Source organism: Mastigoproctus giganteus, chromosome 7 (assembly GCF_048544385.1).
Source record: "Mastigoproctus giganteus isolate SK-2022 chromosome 7, ASM4854438v1, whole genome shotgun sequence".
NCBI lineage: Eukaryota > Metazoa > Arthropoda > Arachnida > Uropygi > Thelyphonidae > Mastigoproctus > Mastigoproctus giganteus.
The window spans coordinates 71874475-71896843 of record NC_143581.1 but is presented as its reverse complement, the minus strand read 5'-3'; the positions used below and the strand labels follow the sequence as shown (position 1 = coordinate 71896843).

The window sequence follows — 22369 nt, the reverse complement described above, 5'->3', positions numbered from 1 at the left end:
CTGGATACCTACGAGAGAGAGAGTCAAACTGACAGGTTATTTTATTATTAATTTATTCTTATTTCATATTATTTAAATTTCTATTTATTTATTTTTTGCCAGTGTAGCAAAGGTCTAAGGCTTCTTCCTTCAGTCAAATTTTGCACACATTCTTTTGGACTCTCAAAGCAACTTTTTTGCATTGCTTAAAATATTTAATCTGCATTTTTATACACCCTTGTATTTATCCAAGCTCTTCAACTATCCCAAGCATTCATTGTTATTGTTGTTGTTGTTGGAGATTTTACAACGCAACAGCAGCTAAAGGGCATTATATATTTAATGACATCTGGTAACTTGAATGGCCTTGAATGGGTTGAGCACGCTGAATTCTGATGGGATCCTTCCACTTGTTCAGATTACGAACCTAAGGGGGCATAAATTCAAATTAAGAAAAGACAGATGTAGAATAGATGTGCGGAAATTTGCCTTTAGCCAGCGGGTGGTTAATTGCTGGAACAAACTTCCATCTGTTGTTGTGGAAGTTGATAGGTTGAATAAATTTAAGGAGGAACTGGACAGGCATTTGGAGGGAATGGTGTGATTTTTTTTTTTTTTTTTTTTGGCTGATGCTGCATAAGCTCATACATTTGCTTTCTTGCATCACATGCCACTACTACTACTACTACTAGTACTACTACTAACTCTGGTAGGAGTTACCAGATGTCATTAAAGATGAGATGTGTATTTCATGGGATTTAAACACTATATTCTGTCGTAGCATTTTATCTTTTTTAGAAAAGTGAAAACTGCATCAACATCAAGCATTCGTCCTCAGTGAACCTGGAAGATAATTAATTCCAGGGGGTACAATCTTTCATTGACTAAAAATAAACATTTTGAGATCAAAGTAACTGCCTGGATCTCAAAGCAATTCCAATTTTCTTTTTCATTGCTCTCTTTTAGCTTATATTTATTAGTATTAGTATTAAGAGCAGTAAATGATGTAAGAAAGTAAGCTTATAAAACATCAGCAAAAAAAAAAAAAAAAAATCCAATTTTAAAAATCCCAATCCATCTCCGATAATTTTTATAATTCTTCCTTGAATTTATTCAAACTGTCTACTTCCACAACAACAGAAGGTGGCTTGTTCCAACAATTGATAACCTATTGGCTGAAGGCAAACTTCGACAGATGACTCTACAACCACCCTTCCTCAATTTGAATTTATGCCCCCTCATGTGCATAGTTTTAGCAAGAGGAAGAATCCCATCAACACTGAGTTTGCTCAAGCCATTCAAACCACTCAAACCCATTCAAAATCATCAGATGATCTTGTAGGTGCCTAGTGTCCAGATGCAATATCAGAACTGAAGCCTTTTTTTTTGGTAAGAGCACCCCTTTTGTTCCATTCACCAATCTCGTTGCCCTCCGTATCTATATCCTTCATAAAATAAGGCCTCCAGACCTGTATGCAGTACTCAAGATGTGGTCTAACCACTGCCTTATACAATGGGCTAATTATCTCCTTATCCTTTCGAGCAAAATGCCTGTATATTATTGACAAAATTTCATGAGCTGTCCTAGCAGCTCCTCTGCACTGCTCAGCAAACTTCATATCAGACTGCACATTTTGCTTTCCTACCATTGATATGCTTATACCCTCCTTACCTATCTAACACTCTGGACCTGTTTTGAAATTTTGATATATATTTTTTTTTTTCAGATACAGCTTCAAATCTGAATACATTAAATACATTAAATTTCTGTATTCCAGAAATGAATAAAACAGTCAGTTTCAGGAGGTCAGATGCCAAGGCAATTTATTTTTGGTAGTATATACTATTCTACCAAAAGACATATATACTTGTAGTTATGAACAAAATATATAGTTATTCAAAGAAATTAATAATGTGTTGGCTCACCTTCGGCCACAATGACTGCAAAACTTAGAATGTTTTCTACTAACTGCCTTCATTCTTAGCTCATTTTTTTATTTGATGATCCCTCATTCTCAGATTTTGATTGTCTAACCTCTTCTATCAGAAATTGTTAAAGAGTGACTTGCATCTGTTTTATGATTGATGTCTTCTCGTTGGAAGACACCTAAGGTTTTTTTTATGGAAGTCACATTTTTTGCTGCTTCTAGAACAAATCTTTTAAAAATTGTGTGGAATACAGCCTCCCTCCAATACACATTTTTGGTTTACCACTAACTATATCATACCACTGACTATATAAAAAATGACTTCATATCCACTTGGGCTTGTTCGATATTTGGGAATAATTAGTGTCTCTTGACAAGTTGTTCTGGCATATGCTCATTCATTTATTTTAACAAGCTCATCAGCTCTTTCATTATCCATTTTGGCATTTTACTTGTGTATACTTTTGTAGTGATATAAATGTGCTTGTGATTTCCAGGATGAATACTTTAAAATTTTTCCATAATTCATTTGTGAACTGCACATATAATATATGCACACTGGACAGAATCAAAAATGGTGCTATTTCTATCCCTCCATCATCAAATTTGGCATTTTACCTTCATTACTTTTCTGGTGGTACAGTTTGTGTCAGTGACTTCCAGGATGAAAACTTTAATAAAAATTTTCCATAATTCCTTTGTGCTGAATTGTAAACATAATACATCAATTCACTAGATAGAATTCAAGAAACTTCAATTTTAGCTTTGGCATTAGTAGTGGCATATGATACGAGAAAGCAAGTTTACAGTCAAATTATTAGCCAAACAAAATCCAATTTCATCTATCCACTCACTATAAAACTTTGTCTAGTTCTTCCTTGAATCTAGTTAAGCTATCAACTTCCACAACAACTGATGGAAGTTTGTTCCAGCAATCAACAAATCGCTGGCAAAAGGCAAATTTCTGCACATCTGTTCTGCAACTGTATTTTTTTCAATCTGAATTTATGCCCCCTCAACTGTGTCTGAGCAAGTGAAAGAATCCCAATAGCACTGAGTTTGCTTAAACCATTCAAAGCCATATATATCTCAATCAGATCACCTCACAGGTGCCTAGCCTCTAGATGATGCAATTTGCAGAACTTAAGCCTTTTTTTAACAGCACATCTTTGTCCCCTCACCAATCTCGTTGACCTTCTCTGTATTCCTTCCAGCAGCTCTACATCCTTCCTAAAACAAGGCCACCAGACCTGTATGCAGTACTCAAGATGTGGCCTGAGAATTGCCTCATACAAAGGAATAATCACCTCCTTATCCCTGCTAGCAAAGTTCCTGTATACAATGACAAGACCCCATGAGCTGCTCTGGAAGCCTGTCTGCAGTGTTATGAAAAATTCATATCTGACTGCACAATTACTGGCAGATCCTTTTCATTTTCCACTACCCTAAGTGTCATACTGCACAGTTGGTAAGTTACACTGGGGTTACTGCTACCCATGTGCAGTATTTTTCCATTTCTCAATGTTAAACTTCAGTTTAACATTGACAAATACTGGAATAAGTTGCTACCTGCAGGGTCAACTTATTCCAGTATTCAACTTGCAGGGTTAAAAGAAAACTATACACAATATAGTCTAAACCTCTTCCCCTGACCTGTTCTAGCAGCCTGTCTGCACTTCTCAGAAAATTTCATATCTGACTGCACAATTATCCCCCAGGTCTTTTTCATTCTCTACTACTTTGAGTGTAGTACCACACAGTTGATACATTTCTCTGGGGTTACTGCTATCCATATGCAGTACTTTACATTTGTCAATGTTAAACTTCAGCTGCCACTTCTCAGCCCATCTATCCCTGAAACAGGATCTTTACCAGATCCTGTTTCAGCAGAGCTGCTGATCCTTTGAAACCCTAGGAAACTCCACTGATAACATTAGTCCATGATGAGCAGTGTCCATTGATTACCACTCTCTGCCTTCTCCAACTAAACGATCCTTTTATCCATAGCAGAAACTTGCCCTTAATGCCATACTATTCCAATTTGTACAGCAGTCTTTTATGTGTAACAATATTGAAAGCTTCCTGAAATTAAAGTATATGATACTTTAATTTAAAATTAAATTAAATTAAAGTATACGTATACTTTAAAGTATATGATACTTTATATCAGTGGTCTCAAACTCAAATTGCATGTGGGCCGAACGCACGATCTGAAAGCAGCTGACAGGCCGGAATTTTTTTTTTAACAAAATGAGAGTGAATATATATATATATATATATATATATTGCACCGTACTTACCCCTAAGGTATAAATACCACCCCTTTATAAATTGGTGTTACGCGTGATGCGTGTGTGTGTGGTGTGTAAGTTTATAATAAGTTTGGAAATTTTACTTTTAAAATTTAATTTGCCTCGAACATGGTTTAATTTTAAATTTATTTCAATAATGTTCAATTGTATTTTCTACAATGTTTTTCTCTATACTTACTTTTTATTTCTCAAACTTATATTTTTCTCCTTCTCTCCCTGGCTAAAATTATGAGATTCTTTCTTTCGGTTAAATTTTCTTTTCTATTTTCTTTAGATGCCCAATCACTTACTAAATATTTATCAAAACATACATAAACAAAGTACATAATAATAACGCAAAGGAAAAAATTCAAATTTATATTTATTTTCTATCTGAAATCTAAAGGTTGGTACCTGCAAGAAATTTCTGTTGGTTACACTTTGTAATTCAAACGTATTGAGAGCTAAATATTAAATTTTCAGACTGACATTTATTTCAAATAATTCTAATATGTTGAATTAACCACTAAATAACTTACTTTTAACTTAAACTAAAAATAAACAAATTATGAAAACTTTCCAAGTAGGACAAAACTTGAGAATAAATAATGACAACCTATTCTGTTGTTGTTGTTATTTGGTTTTTAGGAGCATTAGTAACTAAGGCCATATTGCTCCAGGAATATGCGAAGGTCATTCCTTGACCTTTACGCATCCTCCGTATTTGGTGATGACAGGCTCGAACCCTGGTCTAATCAAGAAGCGTGTGCTACGCACTGCTGCCTCTTCCCACCTGGCTATGGAGGTGCCACAACCTCTTCTCTTTCTTTTATTTATTAAATTTTTCTTTGACAGATAGAGAAAAAATACATACGTTTGTATTTAAATAATTATAAACTTCTTTATTTCTTGTTTGTTTGTTTGTTTGTTATTTTAGGAGCATTAGCAACTAAGGCCATATTGCTACGGGATATGTGGTGGTCATTCCCTGACCTTTCCGCATCCTCCGTATTTGGTGGTGACGGGCTCGAACCCCGGTCTAATCAAGAAGCGTGTGCTACGCACTGCTGCTCCTTCCCACCTGGCTACGGAGGCGCCTCTTTATTTCTTACTACAACTTGACACTTGATGGCATATCGATTCTGATAAGGTTTGTAGCCTTGGAGAAAAATTACTAGAAACTATCTTCATCACGGATTGTAGATGGTCAATCGGGTTCTTTTCTTAGACTTATTAATTTTCAACTGCGAAAAAAAAACTGTTCACGTATAAATGTACTCCCAAACAAAGCGATTATTCTTATTGCAAAAATTCGTAACTGAGGGTATTTATCTTTTGACAAGTACGAATAAAATTTAATCAAATCTGTATCTTCAAATCTTTGAATAAGATTTATATCACACTGTAAATTAATTAGCTCCATTTGTATTTTTTCTGGTGCGTTATTCACGTTTGTTTTTAATGGTAATGAAAATAATGTAAAATCGGACTCCAAATCATTAAAATCTTTAAATCTTTCTTCAAATTCTTGTCGTAATAATGCTATTTTTCTTGCATATTCTTGAGATTTTTCATTTGAAATAATAGGGCAGGATTTATGATGTAGGAAATGTATGAAATTTTTTGATTTCAGTTGTGTTTCCCATAATTGCAATTTAACTTTAAAAGCTTTAATACAAGCATACATGTCAGTGATACGTTTATTCTTTCCTTGCAGCTCTTTATTGAGAATATTTAAATGGCCGGTTAAGTCAACAAGAAATGCTAAATCTGTTATCCATGTATCATTATGTAGCTCGTCGATGGTTTTATTTTTTTGTGTCATGAAAATTTTGATTTAATTTATTAAATCAAAAAACCATTTTAATACAGCTCCTCGACTTAACCACCTCACCTCGTTATAATAAATCATTTCTCCGTACTCACTTTCAATTTCTTCAAGCAATGCAACAAATTCTCGATGATTCAGAGTTCGTCCACGGATAAAGATTACTGTTTTAGTTACTGTTTCCATAACATTATCCATCTGCAAACTTTTGGCACAAAGTGCTTCTTGATGAATAATGCAATGTATAGTGCAAAAATTATTCTGAAATTTTTCTTCTTTCACTACATTTCTTAATTTTACTGCTACTCCATTTTTTTTTTACCAACCATAGCAGCTGCACCATCACTTGCAAATCCAACCATTTTATCCCAACTTAATTTATATTTATCTATTACAGTTTTTATTTTAGAAAAAAATATCCTGTGCACCAGTTTTCCTTTCATATGAAAACGCCAAGTTGTGCTATATCTGTGATGTCAGTACTCTCATTAACTGCTATTGAGAATGCTGCAAAATCTATACTTTTTTTTTTAACCGACATCGTAACTCACTAGCAATTTCATTAATACGTTCCGCTACCGTGTTGGCTGACAAACTAATATTTTTAAATTGTTGTTTGTCAGGACAAAGAAGTTCAGCAGACTTAATCGAACAATCTTTAAGGAATTCGCCATCAGTAAATAGTTTTGATCGTTTTGCAATGATGTGCACGAGAGCAAAACTTGTGTGAACTGTTGCTTCACTGGATTTATTTGCTTCAGTAAAAAAAAATTTGTTGTCATTGTAAGCCAGATTTCAGAAACTGTAACTTTTCTTCCCTCAATTTGCCGTCCAACATTTCAAATTTTTCTTTATGATTCGTTTCATAATGGCGACGTATATTGTATTCTTTTGGAACTGATACTCCTTATTACAAATAAAACATACAATTTTATTGCGTGCAACACCACAAAAGTACATAATTTCCCATTTATCTTGAAAAACACATCCTTCTTCATCCACTTTTCTTTTACCCTTTTTTAAAGACATGGCTTGCAATTTAATCTCTTAATTAAAATCACTATTATAATTTTATTTACAACTTTAATTTAACAAAATGAATTTTCATATGAAAGCAACACCCAAATGTTATGCACAATTCTAAATGATAGGTATTGTTATAATGTAGAATCTACATTATATCAATACCTATCGTTTATCGTTAAATCTACATTGTATATCTAACAACAAGCACAAATAAACAGGTTTTATAAGCCGTACGTTAGTTTGTCTCTATCTATATAGCAATGTGAACTGTGCAGCTGTGCATCCAGCTAACCAACTAGTGATTGACTCAAGGAAAATATATATCAGAAGTACCAACTCGACAGAAAAAATCGGACACACCAGAATACTGAAGCACCACCAACTGTCGGCTGGTGAACTAAATTTACTGATTGTACCGACGTGGGAAGTTCTCCCACCTTACCCCAGTCACGTGGCCAGGCATACAAGCATACAGTGACAAAGACAAAGCCCCAACCTATTCATTCTACCTCTTTTTCCTTCAATAGCAGTCGCGCACATAAGCTCAGTCCATATCTCTATGTCTCTAAAACTATAAGCACTGTATTTACAACAAATACATAATTGAAATGTATTCACGGGCGGCCAGTTTGAGACCACTGCTTTATATGATCTATGGTAAAGGGAAAGGCTTTTGCTTTTGTAAGGGTGACAACAGTGGTTTCAGACAGTTTTTAAATTTTGTGCAGTGGGACCAACTGATGATGTTACCAACAGAAAATTCTAAATGGGAAGTATTCAGGAATTAATCAAAGAAGCTATGAGCTTTTCATACCACCAAAAAAAAAATTCCTCTTTAAGGCTTAGGACCTAAATGGATGTCAGATGAACTGTTGAGATATTAGTATTTTTATTTGAAACTTAATGAGACTGAGCGGAGATAATATGTGGCACAGAAGAAAAGTACATGAGATGCTTATAAATTACCAGGTGATACAGAAGCCTATGGTAAGTATAAATTAGTGTGCAATCAAGACACAAAGGAGATTATTATTATTATTATTATTATTATTATTATTGCTCTTATATTATTTCTCCCTGATTGGGGGTTCCACCTCGTGATGAGTATTTCTACCAAGTACACAGGGTGGTTGTTGTTATGTTTGATGTTACTGTTGGTCAAGGAACTCTCTGACAATCCTACAGGTGTTCAGGATTGCGACTTTCTGGAATTCCTTGTAGGTGTTCGCTGGGAGACCTGTTGCTGCTAGGCTGTTATGTAGGGTCTTTGGCACCATACCTGTCGTTGACATGATGATTGGGATGGTCGTTACTTGTTGCATATGCCACATCTCTTTGATCTCCTGTCTTAGGTTCATGTACTTCCTGATTTTTGCCCCATGAGTTATCTGCAGGTTGCCAGTGTTGGGTACCACTATGTCAATCAGATAGGTAACTTTTTTCTTCTTGTCCACAAGAGTTATGTCCAGTCAGTTGTGCAGGATTGTCCTATCTGTTATTATAGTGCGGTCCCAGTACAGCTTGTGGGTTGGGGTCTGTAGTACAGCATGGGGTTCATACTTGTAGAAAGAAAGTGTACTATAGTACACTTTCTTCGATCAACTGGTATTTCCTTGCTAGCTTCTGATGTATTATCTTGGCTACCTGGTCGTGTCTATGAGTGTACTCAGTCTGGGTGATCACCTTGCATCCTGCGGTGATGTGTTGGATCGTTTCTGAGGCCAGGTGGCATCATTGACATGTGTGATCTAACACTCCGGGCTCCTTGGCAATGTATTTTCTATAGTTCCTGGTGTTGATTACCTGCTCTTGGATGGCAAGCATGAATCTTATCTATGTGACCCTGATGGAGATCATTGTAGTGCCTGCCATAGAGTGTCTTCTGTGCCCATCTTTCTAGCTTCGTTTGTACCTCCTGGTTGGCGCGCTTCCGTAGCCAGGTGGGAAGGAGCAGCAGTGTGTAGCACACGCTTCTTGATTAGACCGGGGTTCGAGCCCATCACCACCAAATATGGAAGATGAGGAAAGGTCAGGGAATGACCACCGCATATCCCGGAGCAATATGGTCTTAGTTGCTAATGCTCCTAAAAACCAAATAACAAACAAACCTCCTGGTTGGAGGGGGGGGCTCCTCGCTTAGGTTGAGTGAGGTATACCACTTGTCTATCTTCCTTATGGCCTGGTCGAGTGCTGCTGTGTGTTTCTGGAAGTAATCCTTCAGGTTAACTTTTGCTGTCTTCTGTTGCTCAATGAGGTCTATCAGGCCCCTCCCTCCTTCTTTCCGGGCAATTGTCAGTCTCTCCACGGCAGCTCTCGGGTGGTGTGGGCAGCTTTTGGTCATCCTTGTCTTTCTCATGATGTCCTCCAGCTCGGTGTTAGTCCAATCTATGACCCCAAAGGAGTACGTTCTCACTGCGACTGCATAGGTGTTTATGGCTTTAACTGTGTTCCCTCTGTTCAGCTTTGCTTTCAGCAGGCTTCTGAGTCTCTGATGGTATTTTTCAGTCAGGCAGGCCTTAATTTCTTTGTGCTGTAACTGCTGAGCCTGAATCATCTGCAAGTATTTGTAGGCCTCTCCATCTGCCATGGCTTTGATCTCTTTACCACTCTGCAGCTGGTAGTTTCGGTTGACTAATTTTCCCTGATGCAATCCGTGGGTCTTGCATTTGTCTAGACCAAATTCCATCCTAATATCCTTGCTGAATTCTTCAGTGATCTTGCATAGTTGCTGAAGGTGCTTCTTGGTTCTCGCGTAGAGCTTGATGTCATCCATATACATCAGGTGAGTGAGGGTGTACAGGTCCTGCCTTCCTTCTTTGAGGTTATATCCGTACTTGCTACTGTTGAGCATGGTAGATAGCAGGTTAAGTGCAAGTCAGAACCACAATGGGCTCAGGGCATCTTCCCAAAAGATTCCTCTCCTGATGGGGATTGGCCTGGTTGTGATGGTTTTGACCTTAATGGTGGTACTCCATTTTGCCATCGTTTCTCCTAGGAAGTTTGTCACTATCAAATTGACATTGTAGATTTTCAGCGCCTCTATTAGCCAGCTATGAGGCATGGAGTCAAAGGCCTTGCAGTAATCGATGTAGGCTGTGTACATATTGTGGCGCTTCTTGTATGCTTGCTCCATAACCGAAGCATCTATGGTTAATTGCTCCTTGCATTCTTTGCTCAACTGCTTGCATCCTTTCTGCTGTTCGGCCATTATGCTCTGACTCTCCAAGTGGTCTGTTATCTTCCTGGTTATGCAGGTGGTCAGAATCTTGTACATTGTTGGGAGGCAGGTGATTGGCCTATATTTTACTGGTTTCTTGTATCTTCATCTTTAGGCTTCAGATATGTGATTCCTTGAGTGAGAAACTTTGGGATTGTCTCTGGGTGCCATATCATTTGGGTGAACTGCTCTGCCAGGTGCTTGTATGTGCAAGTGAGCTTCTTGTACCAGTAGTTGTGGACGTTATCTATTCCTGAAGTTCGCCAGTTGTGAGAGTTCTTGATCGTCATTCCAATCTCCCTTTCTCTCATTTCTTGTACGTCCTTGGTTTTCTTGCGTTCTACTTCTATCCAGGTGGCTCGGCTGTTATGATTTACTTCCCTGCTCCATATGTTTCCCCAGAAATCCTCAATAGTCTTCTTCTCGGGTGGTCCGTTCCCTTGTTTCCTGTCTTCTCTGAGATTCCTGTAGAAACCCTCTTTGGTCCTCCTCAAAGATTCGGTTGTTTATTTTCCTCTTGGAGCTCTCTTTGTATCGGCGTAGTCTCTTGCTGATTGCAAGGAGGTTCTGATTCAATGTGTCCAAGTACTCTCCTGTTCTCTGATTTTTTGTCTCATGTTTGCTCTGGATGCTGTCTCTCTCTTGAGGATGCTCTTCACTTTCCTAATCAATTTCTTACTCCTATTGCTCCATCGGTATTGGGTCAATTGGCCTATCTTGACTCTTAATTCTTCTACTGAAGTCTTTTTTCCCAAGCTGGTGGTTCCTTCTGTTTTCCGTTCTTCTGCTGCGGTCTCTCACTTCTCTTCGATTAATCTTCGTGGCTGCTACCGCAGCACAATACATGGCTGTGTGGATGGCCTTCACTGTTGCACCATTGCTGTCGAGGTAATGCGGTATTATGTGCCGATTCAGGTGGTCTGTGACTCTCCACATGGTTCTATTCGGCCTCTGCTTCAGTATCATGTGAGTCTTTGTGGGATCAATTTCTTCGAATTCTATTAGGGCTTTCTTCCACTCGTCCTCTATTCTGGATATCATGACCTTGTCTGTTTCCACTTCAGCTGCTGTAGGTTGCTCTTCTGCCTCTGGTTCAGTGGTGGTATGTTCTTTCTCCTCTGGTTCCATATTCTTTATCCTTTGTAGTTGATCGCTCACGTCCTGCTTCATTTTTTCCAAGATTGCAGGGGCTATTAGGTTCTTTGTGAGGCCAGTCCTTCTCTGGTCCACTATTCGCTGTTCGGTGACCTGAATATCCGGGAATCATTCCAGTCACTTTGGTATTAAGTTGTCATATCGGTCTCCACCTTTCTTATTTAGTAGTATGCTGCATGATGTACGTATTCATTTCGATGCTCCACTTCATGTGTTGGCATTTACTCCCTTCCTGGGTGGTCATTAGCGCAATTGCACAGGAAGCACTTCCAGTTGGTGGGGCCGGATGGCCTTGCCCTACTCTTGTGGTAGGGCAAGACCATCCATCTTATGATTATTATTATTATTATTATTATTATTAGCTACATGGTGCAAGGAAGCCTGAGGCTTATGCTGCACCAGCCAAAAAAAATTTTTCTCAGTTACCCTGAGAGAGAGAGAGAGAGAGAGAGAGAGAGAGAGAGAGAGAGAGAGAGAGAGATAAAAGTAGAAGGGAATCACCAAGAAAGAGAAGAATGATGATATTCAGCTCAGGATCCTGGGTGTGCCAAGCCCATACTCATCAGATGTGAGATTAGGCAAGCTAAGGCAGATTATAAGATTTCTCTGGCAAAGAATGCCAAGAAAAACAGCAAAGACTTTTATGCTTATATTAATAGTAGAAGGAAGGGGTTGAATCACATTGGTCACTTGATATTTATGGTTAACTGTTGATCCGCAACCCCTGCTCAGGTTGTGGACAAATTGAATAGGTAATGCCAGAAGTTTATCAAATCTAAATGACTTTGTGATGCTGAAAGGAAAGTGGAGGAGAAATTGTTGAAGATGGATATAAAAAAGGCACCTGGGGTGGATGGAATCTATCCAATTATATTAAGGGAGGCAGAAAAGGAGTAAACAAACCTTGAGCCATAATTATGAGAGCATCCTTGGATTCGGGGGTGGTCCCTATGGACTGGAGATGTGTTAATGTATCCTCAATTCATAAAGGGGGATCAAAAGGTGATGTGAGTAATTAGAGACCTATTAGCTTAATGTCTGTTCCATAATAAAATAATGTGAGGCTATACATAAAGGGATGGTTTAGTGGAAGAAGACAGAAAGTAGTTATCAATAACACTGCTTTTTGTGGATTAATGTTATTAGTGGAGTCCTCAGGGTTCAGTGCCGGGACCATCATTGTTGTTTCCAATATTTATCAATGATATTGATAAAAGTATATCAGTCTTAATGTCTAAGTTTGCAGATGATACAAAGGTTCGCAGGGCAGTCAACAACAGTCATCAGTGTGAGCTACTGCAACAAGATCTAGGAAAATTTGGTCGATGGGCTGAGAAAAGGCAGTTTAAGTTGGTACTGCATATGGGTAGCAGTAATCCCAGAGTAACTTATCAATTGTGTGGTACTACACTCAGGTTAGAGAATGAAAAAGACTTGGAGGTAATAGTGCATTCAGACATGAAATTCTATGAGCAGTGCAGACAGCTTGCCAGGACAGGTCATGGGGTTTTGTCAACGATTTACAGAAACTTTGCTAGCAGGAATAAGGAGGTGATTATTCCTTCGAATAAGGCCATAGTTTGCATCTTGATACTCTATACAGGTCTGGAGGTCTCACTTTAGAAGGAATGGGTGTAAAGAAGGGCAAAATTGGTGAAGGGAACAAAAGGGTTCTCTTGCCTCAAAAGGCTTTGGTTCAGCAAATTGCAGTGTCTCGAGACTAGGCATTTGTGGGGAGATCTGAGTGAGGTGTTTAAAGCCTTGAATGGATTGAGTAAGCTGAATGTTGATTGCATTCTTCCACTTGCTGAGACTACACACATGAGGGGCATAAATTCAAGTTGAGGAAGAATGGTTGATTGTTGGAACAAGCTTCCATCTGTTGTGGAAATGTATGGGTATAATAAATTCAAGGAACAATTAGACAAATTCTTGGAGGGGTTTTTTTTTTTTTTTTTCTTGGCTGCTGCTATATAAGCTTGCCCTCTTGTATCATTTGCCATTACTACTAATACTACTACTACATGTCACTGTGATGAAAAGCATTGTACTTAGCTTGACACAATGGAATAATGTACATATATTGCCTATCCTCTCAGGGTCATTTAGTTTTCATGAAGTAAAAAACACTATAAATAAATAAAAAAAGCAGCACATACAAGACTAAAGACATTTTGGAAGGCACAAAAAGAATCAATGATCAATGCCCAACCTGTGAGTGACCAGGATTTAATATTTTCCTGCTGGCTCTGTTAGGGGATGCAATACTATCGATAAATAAAATAAATCGCATAGTAGTATACTACAGTCACCACCACCACCTTCTTCATTCTAATGAAGAATTTAATTCTGAAGGTATTTCAGTGAAAATTTTAAGCAAGCAACATTGAAAACTAGACATTTCATTGTAAAATAAATATAACTGCAAGATAAACAGAAAAAGATTTTGTATTATTCATGATTAAGTTACACTATTATTGTACTTAGAATGTTTTCTGAATTATTTAAATTAATGTAATTTATATTAAATTTCTTACTTTTCAAAGAGTATGTTATATTGTGGGCAGTAACCAATAAGTTTTCTGGCTTCAGAGACAGGTTTTCCATAGATATAAACAGTCCCAGATGTTGGAGGATACTGTCCTGTTAGAACATTACTAAAAACCAAAAATAATATTATTATTAGTGGATGGAAAAGCAAAAAAATTCACTTAATCCAGAAATCTAAGATTAACAAATATGATGGTGAAGAGCTTTCTTTCTTTCTTATGTGAACTAGTTACATTTAACTTGTCAGAAAGTATATTCTTTTTCTGTAACTCCCATTACAAAAATTGATGTGCTCATTGATGAGGTTATAGAGACTTTTTTATTTTATGTTAACCAGAGTTCTTTTTATGTTAACAAAGAGTTAGTGGAATCTAAATAATATTCTAGTACCATGTGTGGGTTGAAAAACAGGAGATATTATGGACTTTCTATTTGAATTTCTTTTGAATACTTAGTTTTAGAGGTTACATACTTCCCGAAAAGCCCGGAGTACTTTTCAGAAAATATATAAAGAAGACAGTTCCAAGGAACAGAAGTAGAAAGTATTTCAAAATCGTGTAAGCAAAGAGAAGAAAATACGCTGGAATTAAAAATCTGCTAACCTAACACTATACTTTGAGATTGAATGAAAGGAGTAAATGAACAAATTAGTGCATAGCATTATGTTAGTTTGTAGTAAATCACCAAAGTAGATGAAATGGCATCGTCTGTAACACCAATGTGCTACCCACTCACTGATGAGAAGCCAAAAAAGCCTTGAAACAGTGCTGTCTGGGTATGGTATCTGCCAAGAATAAGTAACATTTGTCTTCGAAACTGGTGAAGCATTGCTTATTCGAGGTAGTGCAACTTGTTGTAAAGGCATTCACAATATGAGATATAGCAAAAATGATGCCATTTCACCTACTTTGGGCGATTTACTATGAACTAACATGATGCTATGCACTAACTTGTTCAAGTAATGAATTTTCTGTAGTCTGAGACTTTTAGTCCTAAAACCTTTTTAATGAAAGGAGTAATTATTGCAATCATAGGCGATTCCAAAAATAATTAGTTTATGAAAGTAAAAGTCTTACTGAGAACTTTATGAAAGTAAGTCTTGCTGAGATGATTCTGTCTCCTTTGCAGCAAATACTTCTGAAGGTTTTTTGCAAACTAAAATGTCAAAAAAAAATAAGTGAATGATGGAATACACAATTAAAAATATACAGGGAGAACAAAAAGTCACAAAACTATAGCGAAATATTTATTGATGGTTGTAATTGAAGGCAGTTCAACTTGTATCATAAAAAAATACACAACTGTGACTTAACTGCACAGGTCACATGATTTGTAACAGACTTGTGACAGTCATCTTTCAACAGACAAAGCGTAAAACAAATGAATCTTTTACAACTGCAACGAGTATTCATTGTTGAACACTACCTGGCATCTCATCCTTATTTAAACTTCTAGAATGAGTTTTGTGACGCATTTCTGGTTCTCCTGTGCCAAATGAATCGACAATACAAATTTGTATTTCATCTGGTGAAATGTTTCCATGACGCAGGAAGTGTGCAGGGGAGAAAGCATTCTGGTCAGCCATCAGTGTCAGCTGACCATAGTGTTGGCAATATTCATCAGAGTTTATTAAACTCCCCACAAAAATCCCTGTGAAAACTATTGTACTCATGTACAAACTAACTCAAGGAACCTGAGAGGGAAAAACGAATTAAATACTACAGGTGGTTTAGACACTTCACTTGAGAGGGTATTAACAGTTCAGATGGTTTTCTATACTGATGAAGTGTAGTTTTTTCCCCAACTTTTCACTAAGTGTCCACCTGCTGGTCTCATTTCTAATTAATTCTTCATCAAGAGGATACTGTATTGGGATAGTTGCTGATGAAGGGATAGTTGTAATTGAAGGCAGTTCAACTGGTATCATAAAAAAATACACAACTGTGACTTAGCTGCACAGATCACATGATTTGTAACAGACTTATGACAGTCATCTTTCAACAGACAAAGTGTAAAAGAAATGAATCATTTACAACTGCAACGAGTATTCATCGTTGATACATAATGCTCAAAACAGTAGAATATGGAGTGCGGAAAATCCACATATCTTTCACAAAAGACTGTTGCACTCTTTGAAAGTTGGTGTATGGTGTCTGTCTCTCTCTCAATGGAAAGTTATCAATCCCATTTTATTTAGTGATGCAGTAACTGCTGAATGTTACCAGGAAATAATAATGGATTTTATATCCTATTGGAATGCAATGATCATGCTAGAGGTTTCAGCAAGATAGGGAGGGGGGGGTATGGCTCATACAGAAATTTCAAAAATGCAGATGTTGTGTGAATTTGTTCATATCAGATCATTTCTTGAAACATCCCCCCCCCCCTCCGTCCTCAATCTCCAGAACTATAATTACCAGATTTCTATCTTTGGAGATTTTTGAAAGAGAATGTGCACAAAAATAACCAACACATGCAAGAAGAACTAAAGCTAAAACTAAAATATTGAGCTATGCATTTCAAGCATCACTGAAAAAACTCTTCACTGGGTTGATCAAACATAAGGAAAAGAGTAATTTATTTCAAATGCATTGCAGAGTGGGGATGAACATTTCTAGCACTTATTATAATATATTTTTTTTGCTTTCTCATTTTCATGTATTTATTTTTACAAATATAATGTTTAAGGAACTGTGTTGTTCCTTAAACATGTTGTATTTGCCTGTTTTTGCTAACCCTGTATATAATGAAACAAAGAACATTTCTTGTTGGTAACCAAAAGGCACTGGCATTCAAAAAAACCAAGGGAGACATAGCATTTCAGCAACCTGTAAACTTGCCATACAGCTGGGTTGGAAGGCTATGGTCCTATGCCAATGAAACCACTATCAAAGGAGGTACTTAACCAGTGAAGACTGAAGATAAAAGAAAGTCAAGGACTTCATCAGCAACTATCCCAATACAGTATCCTCTTGATGAAGAATTAATTAGAAATGAGATCAGCAGGTGGACACTTAATGGAAAGTTGGGGAAAAAATCAAAAATAAAAAAATAATAATAACTAAATATATATACTCAGTGATCATCGAATTATGACAACTTCATTTGTAATGGACTATGCCGCATAGTTCACAGTATAAAAGACAAAGAAAAAATTATGTACCAGGTACATAATGAGTTGCTGCTGCTGCTCTACTCTGAGACTGATAGTGTCACTGATAATGTCATAGTGGCAGCTGTTAATAACATCTTTACTGCAGGAACTCATTATGAAACTGGTACAGTAAAATAAATAAAAAAAAGTATTGCTGCATTACTGTATTTTTATTGAAAAAATAATTTCAGTACAATGAAATACAATGAATGGAATTTTTCATTGTATTAGTGTACAATGAAATAATTTGTATAAAATATATTATAATAACACTAAAATTATTGGTCTATGGTAATTGAAATAAGGTATAATTTTAATTCCGGTGTGAATACTCCATCAATTGTCATTCCATTACATATAGTATTTACTAAAGTATTTGGCTTAATATCTAAATTGAAGACATCTTTCATAAATTTACAAAACTTCTTTCCAGCCTCAGAATTTAATTCTAGATTGAAATCACCAGCGAAAACTATAGGTATATGATCCAGAGACTTTTCCAATAATTTTGCACCTTCAGTAGAATACGGCATAAAATTCTTGTTTATGAATTTTTGAATTATCTCTAATGACATCCCTAGAGTGATGTATATGGCAATGATGAAAATAGATTCATTATTGAATTTGCACAAAGATCCACAAATGTCTCCAATTTCATTTGACACTGCTGTCGCACTGCTGACATTGTGCAAAGATATGTGGTGTACTGATAATAGTTGAACCTTCATGTTGATATATCGCAACACCACCACCACTATGAACATCTGACCCCTTAAATTGAGTCACACGTTGGAATGGTTTAAGTAATATATGTTCATCATTATACAACCACGTTTCACTTAATATCAATATTTTGGATTGCTGTAAGATTGTGTCCGTTTCGATATCTCGAACATGGGCCTGTAAACTTTGTACATTCATTGACGATATAGATATACCGTTTTGTATGAAATCTTGCAGAGACAGTAGATTATTATTTTTCAAGCAATCTAGTTCGGCACGAAGTTGTATATTACTAGTAGCTTTGCCGTGGTGAAATGTGAAATCGTCGTGGGGATTTATAATATATAAACCTTGCAATGAGATCACTCGAGATAACACGATGTATACAAGGGTCTGTTGATGATCTTTCTCTTAATTATATACAACTTTGTCGAAGATCCCACCTTGAGATTTATGTATAATCAAAGCATAAGCACATACTAAAGGAAATTGTGTACGTCTACATGCTAATTTCCAATTGTTCTTGAATGGAATCGTAGTTGATCATTTTATAATAGGTACGGCTTGACTAGGTAAATGTTTATCTTTCACATATTATTTATAATGAGACTGAAGGTTATGTCCTATTTTTGACTCAGGAAATATCATCCATACTCATTTAACTGTTTCATTGTCCTCAAATTTGAAATATACTAAAGTATAGATTGCACCATTGACCACATCTATATTTGTAGTAATAATGTACGGTTTTCCTTTCAGTAATGGTAGTATGTATGGAAGTCCTGCAGTTTCAGTCACTGACATTTTATGAATTTTATTTCAAATCCCTTGCGGATATAAATTAGTAGCATCTTCTTTGGTAACAAATCTCGATTCTATAATTTTAAGTTCATCTGGTAATAATGCTTCTCCATTGCCTATTTTTGTAAGAAATTTTAGAAAAGTACTATCGGACTGTCGAACAACTTGTACTAATTCATGAAATTGTAGTGAATGCCATAATTCTGGAGCAATCTCTAATGACTTGTTTATAAATTCTTTCGATTCCAATATAGAACGAGTAATATTAGCTGTTATTTCTACTGATTTAAATGCAATTTGCAGATTTTCTGTGGTACACATTTGCATAATTTTCATTGCCATATATAGCAAACATTGGGGAATTACCCCACAATGATCAGATCTACGAATTTCACTCGATGCCATCATAAAGGGAGTAATTTTCAATCCATTTTTAAATTTTTGTGTATGTCCCAAATATATAGCCGAAAAAGAAAGTTCTTTTGCATGTATATCAAATATGAAACTTGTTGGAGATGATTTCTGAACCTGTGCTATACATAAATATTTATCTTAAGACAATAATAATGTTTATTGTTGAATTAACAATAGTTCATCATCATTGTTGACAGGTTCACAATTTCATCTGAATGTTCCTGTTGACTATCATCATTGTTGACAGGTTCACAATTTCATCTGAATGTTCCTGTTGACTATCATCATTGTTGACAGGTTCACAATTTCATCTGAATGTTCCTGTTGACTATCATCATTTGTCTCCAAGAAATCGGCACTCACTTTTACACCATAAAATTTATACAAAGATGAATTTATCAAATATGGTAACCATATTTTCACTATTTTCTTCTGCACACATCCTTGTAGATATAATGATTTATGTATGAATCTTCATTTTATATTTACATTAATGGCATAATCGTCACCTGATTCTCTAGGTAATTCATGAACCTTCGTATTTACGTCAACTGGTACATTTATTACTTGTCCAGTGATCCCATATTGTCCATGTTCATAATGAAAACAACGAATTTGCATAAAGGGTAATCGTGGTGATATCAAATGCTCAAATAAATAAATACATATGTCCAGTAAAAAATTTTTAAAACACATATAATTGCAAATGGTTTGTAGCTTTCAAGGCTAAATGGGCCTCCTCATCAGCAATACTAACAGGATGGAGACGTTAGAGACAAAATTTTAAAGGATACAGTTGTGCAGGCAATGAGGTGTGTGTGTGGGCACAAGGTTGACCATTCAACCACTAGATTAGTGTTCATTGTTGCTGCAAGGGCATGTGTGGTTATGCTTCCAATGCTTATCTAGTCTCAAAACAGTTGCCTCCACGATAGGGTGTAGCCTCATTCTCTTACTGCGGTTCATAGTTCTTGAATTACATGATATATTAAGTGACTCTAGCCAGAGTCGGTGACGAAAGTGTCAGGATCTGGTCAATCACTTCATAGTTGCATTTGGGATTAAAGTCATGGTGGATCAAACAGAAGTGTTCTGCGATTGCAGATTGGTCAGTCTCAGCAAGGCAAATCGATCTGTCGTGCTCTACAAGGTGGTCTTGAAGACGTCTCGAGGTCTCCCCTATGTAGCAGCTGTTGCAAGCTTTGCAGGTTATGTGGTATACTACACCGCTGCATAAGAGAGGGGCGACTGGAGTCTTCACATTAGAAACCAGGGAACACAAGTTTCTACCAGGTAGCTGCATGCATTTTATGTTGTATTCTCAAAGGATTTTTGAAATCTGGCTTAACATACCCAGATAGTAGGGAATGTAGGTGGTAGATACATTGTGATGAGTTGATGGCAGTCTTGGGTGGACCGTGAGCTCCTGTGCTTGCAATAAGCACTTGTCCAATATGTGCACAATTGACCACATTGGCTTTCGTTATACTGAGGTTTCTAGGTGTGGGCCCACGCATTTTACCAAGACATCCAAGAATGGAAGGGATCCATCCACTTCAAACTCTAAAGTGAACTGGATGAACACAGACAAGGAATTGAGGAACTCCAGTAATGTTGTTTCGGAACCACGTGGGATGATGGTGAAGATGTCATCGACGTATCTGTACCATGTTATAATAGGTACAGGTGGGTTCAGGAATATCTGTTCTTCCATGGCGATGTTGGCCACAATGGAACTAACAGGAGTGCCCATGGCAGTGCACTTGCTTGTATAAGGAATCTTCAAAGGTAATGATGCTGCCTGATAAACACAGGTTGAGGATGTCATCAAGGGACGTGATGTTCTGCTCGGTAGGTTTGGGTCATTTTCCAGAAGCCTCTTGGTTCAACTTACGGCCTGTTGGATAGGAATCAATGTAAACAGGGACAGTACATCAAATGACGCCATAATCTTGTTGTCAGAGATTGAGCTCTTTAATAAGCTGAATGAACTTGCTGCTGTTAATGACAGTGTGGATGGTATTTCCTACAAGAGGTGTGAGGAGTCGTGCAATATATTTAGATAGTTCATATGTAGGCGCATTGCAGCAGGACACAATGGGTGGGAGAGGAATGCCTGGCTTATGAATTTTAGGCAGGCCATAAAACTGAGGTAGTTGGCAACCTGTGGCATGAAGAAGCCACTGAGTCGAAGCAGAAATTTTCTTTGCTTTAAACCATGCATAGACAAGTTTGTTTATGTCTGACTCCAGGCGTCCCAAGACTTTGACAGGCAGATCTGTCATGGATTTAGATGCTAGAGTCTTGTAGGACGATGAGGGCTTTCTCTAGATAGGCTAACCGGTTCAATATGACAGTGTGACGTCCCTTGTCAGCAGGAAGCACAACAATGGTGTTGTCTTTTCTTCTGGAGGAAAGAGTGGCATGCTGGCGGTGATTAAGTTTGGAGTGGGTGGGTTGTGCGCATTGGAGGACGGAGGTCATTTTGAAGCAGATTTCATTAGCAGCTTCTTCAGAGAGGTTGGTAATGCTTTCTTCCACTCCCATAACAAGTTGTGTGATCGGCGGTTTCGACAGCACAACGGTGAACTTCATTCAGTGGTCAAAACGTTGAGCTTCCCAGCGGTTAACTGTTTGCTGCTCAAATTCAAAACAAAGGAAGCGGTATTAGTTGAACAGGTGTTCGTCCTCGAGGAGTGGACTTCTCTGCTTAAATTCACAAATTTCTGTTGCTGTTGCGAACGGTAAGCATCAGAGATACGGTTAGCTTAGTGACAGACAGTATGAATAAGGTTAGAAAATATTGTAGGTGAAATCCTACCTCTTAGTTCCTTTAAGAGTCTAGATTTATTGTAGTTGGCTCTATTGATTTCGTAGTGGAGATTGGTAATCCAAAACTTCAATGTTTGCAGGCTGAAGTTGAAACAAGCACAGTCCATGCGAGTGGTGTTAAATGGCACTTTATAGCAGAAGCCTTTAGGAATAATGAGGTTGGATTTGCGCCCATGTGTAAAGCACTAAAGTTGTCTGTTGCGGGCTGCCGAAATGAAGGACTTCTGTAACTGTACACAAGCACTGTATACATTTTGGCCATAAAAAGAACGTATGAGAGTAAATGGGCCTGTAGCACTGGGATCCATTGCTTAAATAAATAAATACGTATGTCCAGTAAAAAATTTTTAATACACATTTAATTACAAATGGTTTGTGGCTTTCGAGGCTAAACAGGCCTCTTCATCAGCAAATACTAACAGAATGGAGATGTTAGAGACAAAATTTTAAAGGATACAGTTGTGCACGCAA

General features: G+C 37.1%; 1 protein-coding gene across 5 annotated transcripts in view; it reads right to left on the bottom strand.

Annotated features, from left to right (window-relative positions):
* LOC150082988 (uncharacterized) overlaps positions 1-22369 on the bottom strand; it is a 1785507-nt gene that overhangs the window by 451319 nt on the left and 1311819 nt on the right. For all 5 annotated transcript variants that reach the window (XM_090377722.1, XM_090377724.1, XM_090377725.1 and 2 more), the window contains one exon: positions 13962-14081. In XM_090377722.1, the coding sequence (XP_090233848.1) occupies positions 13962-14081 (120 nt within the window). The remainder of the gene's footprint in view (positions 1-13961; positions 14082-22369) is intronic.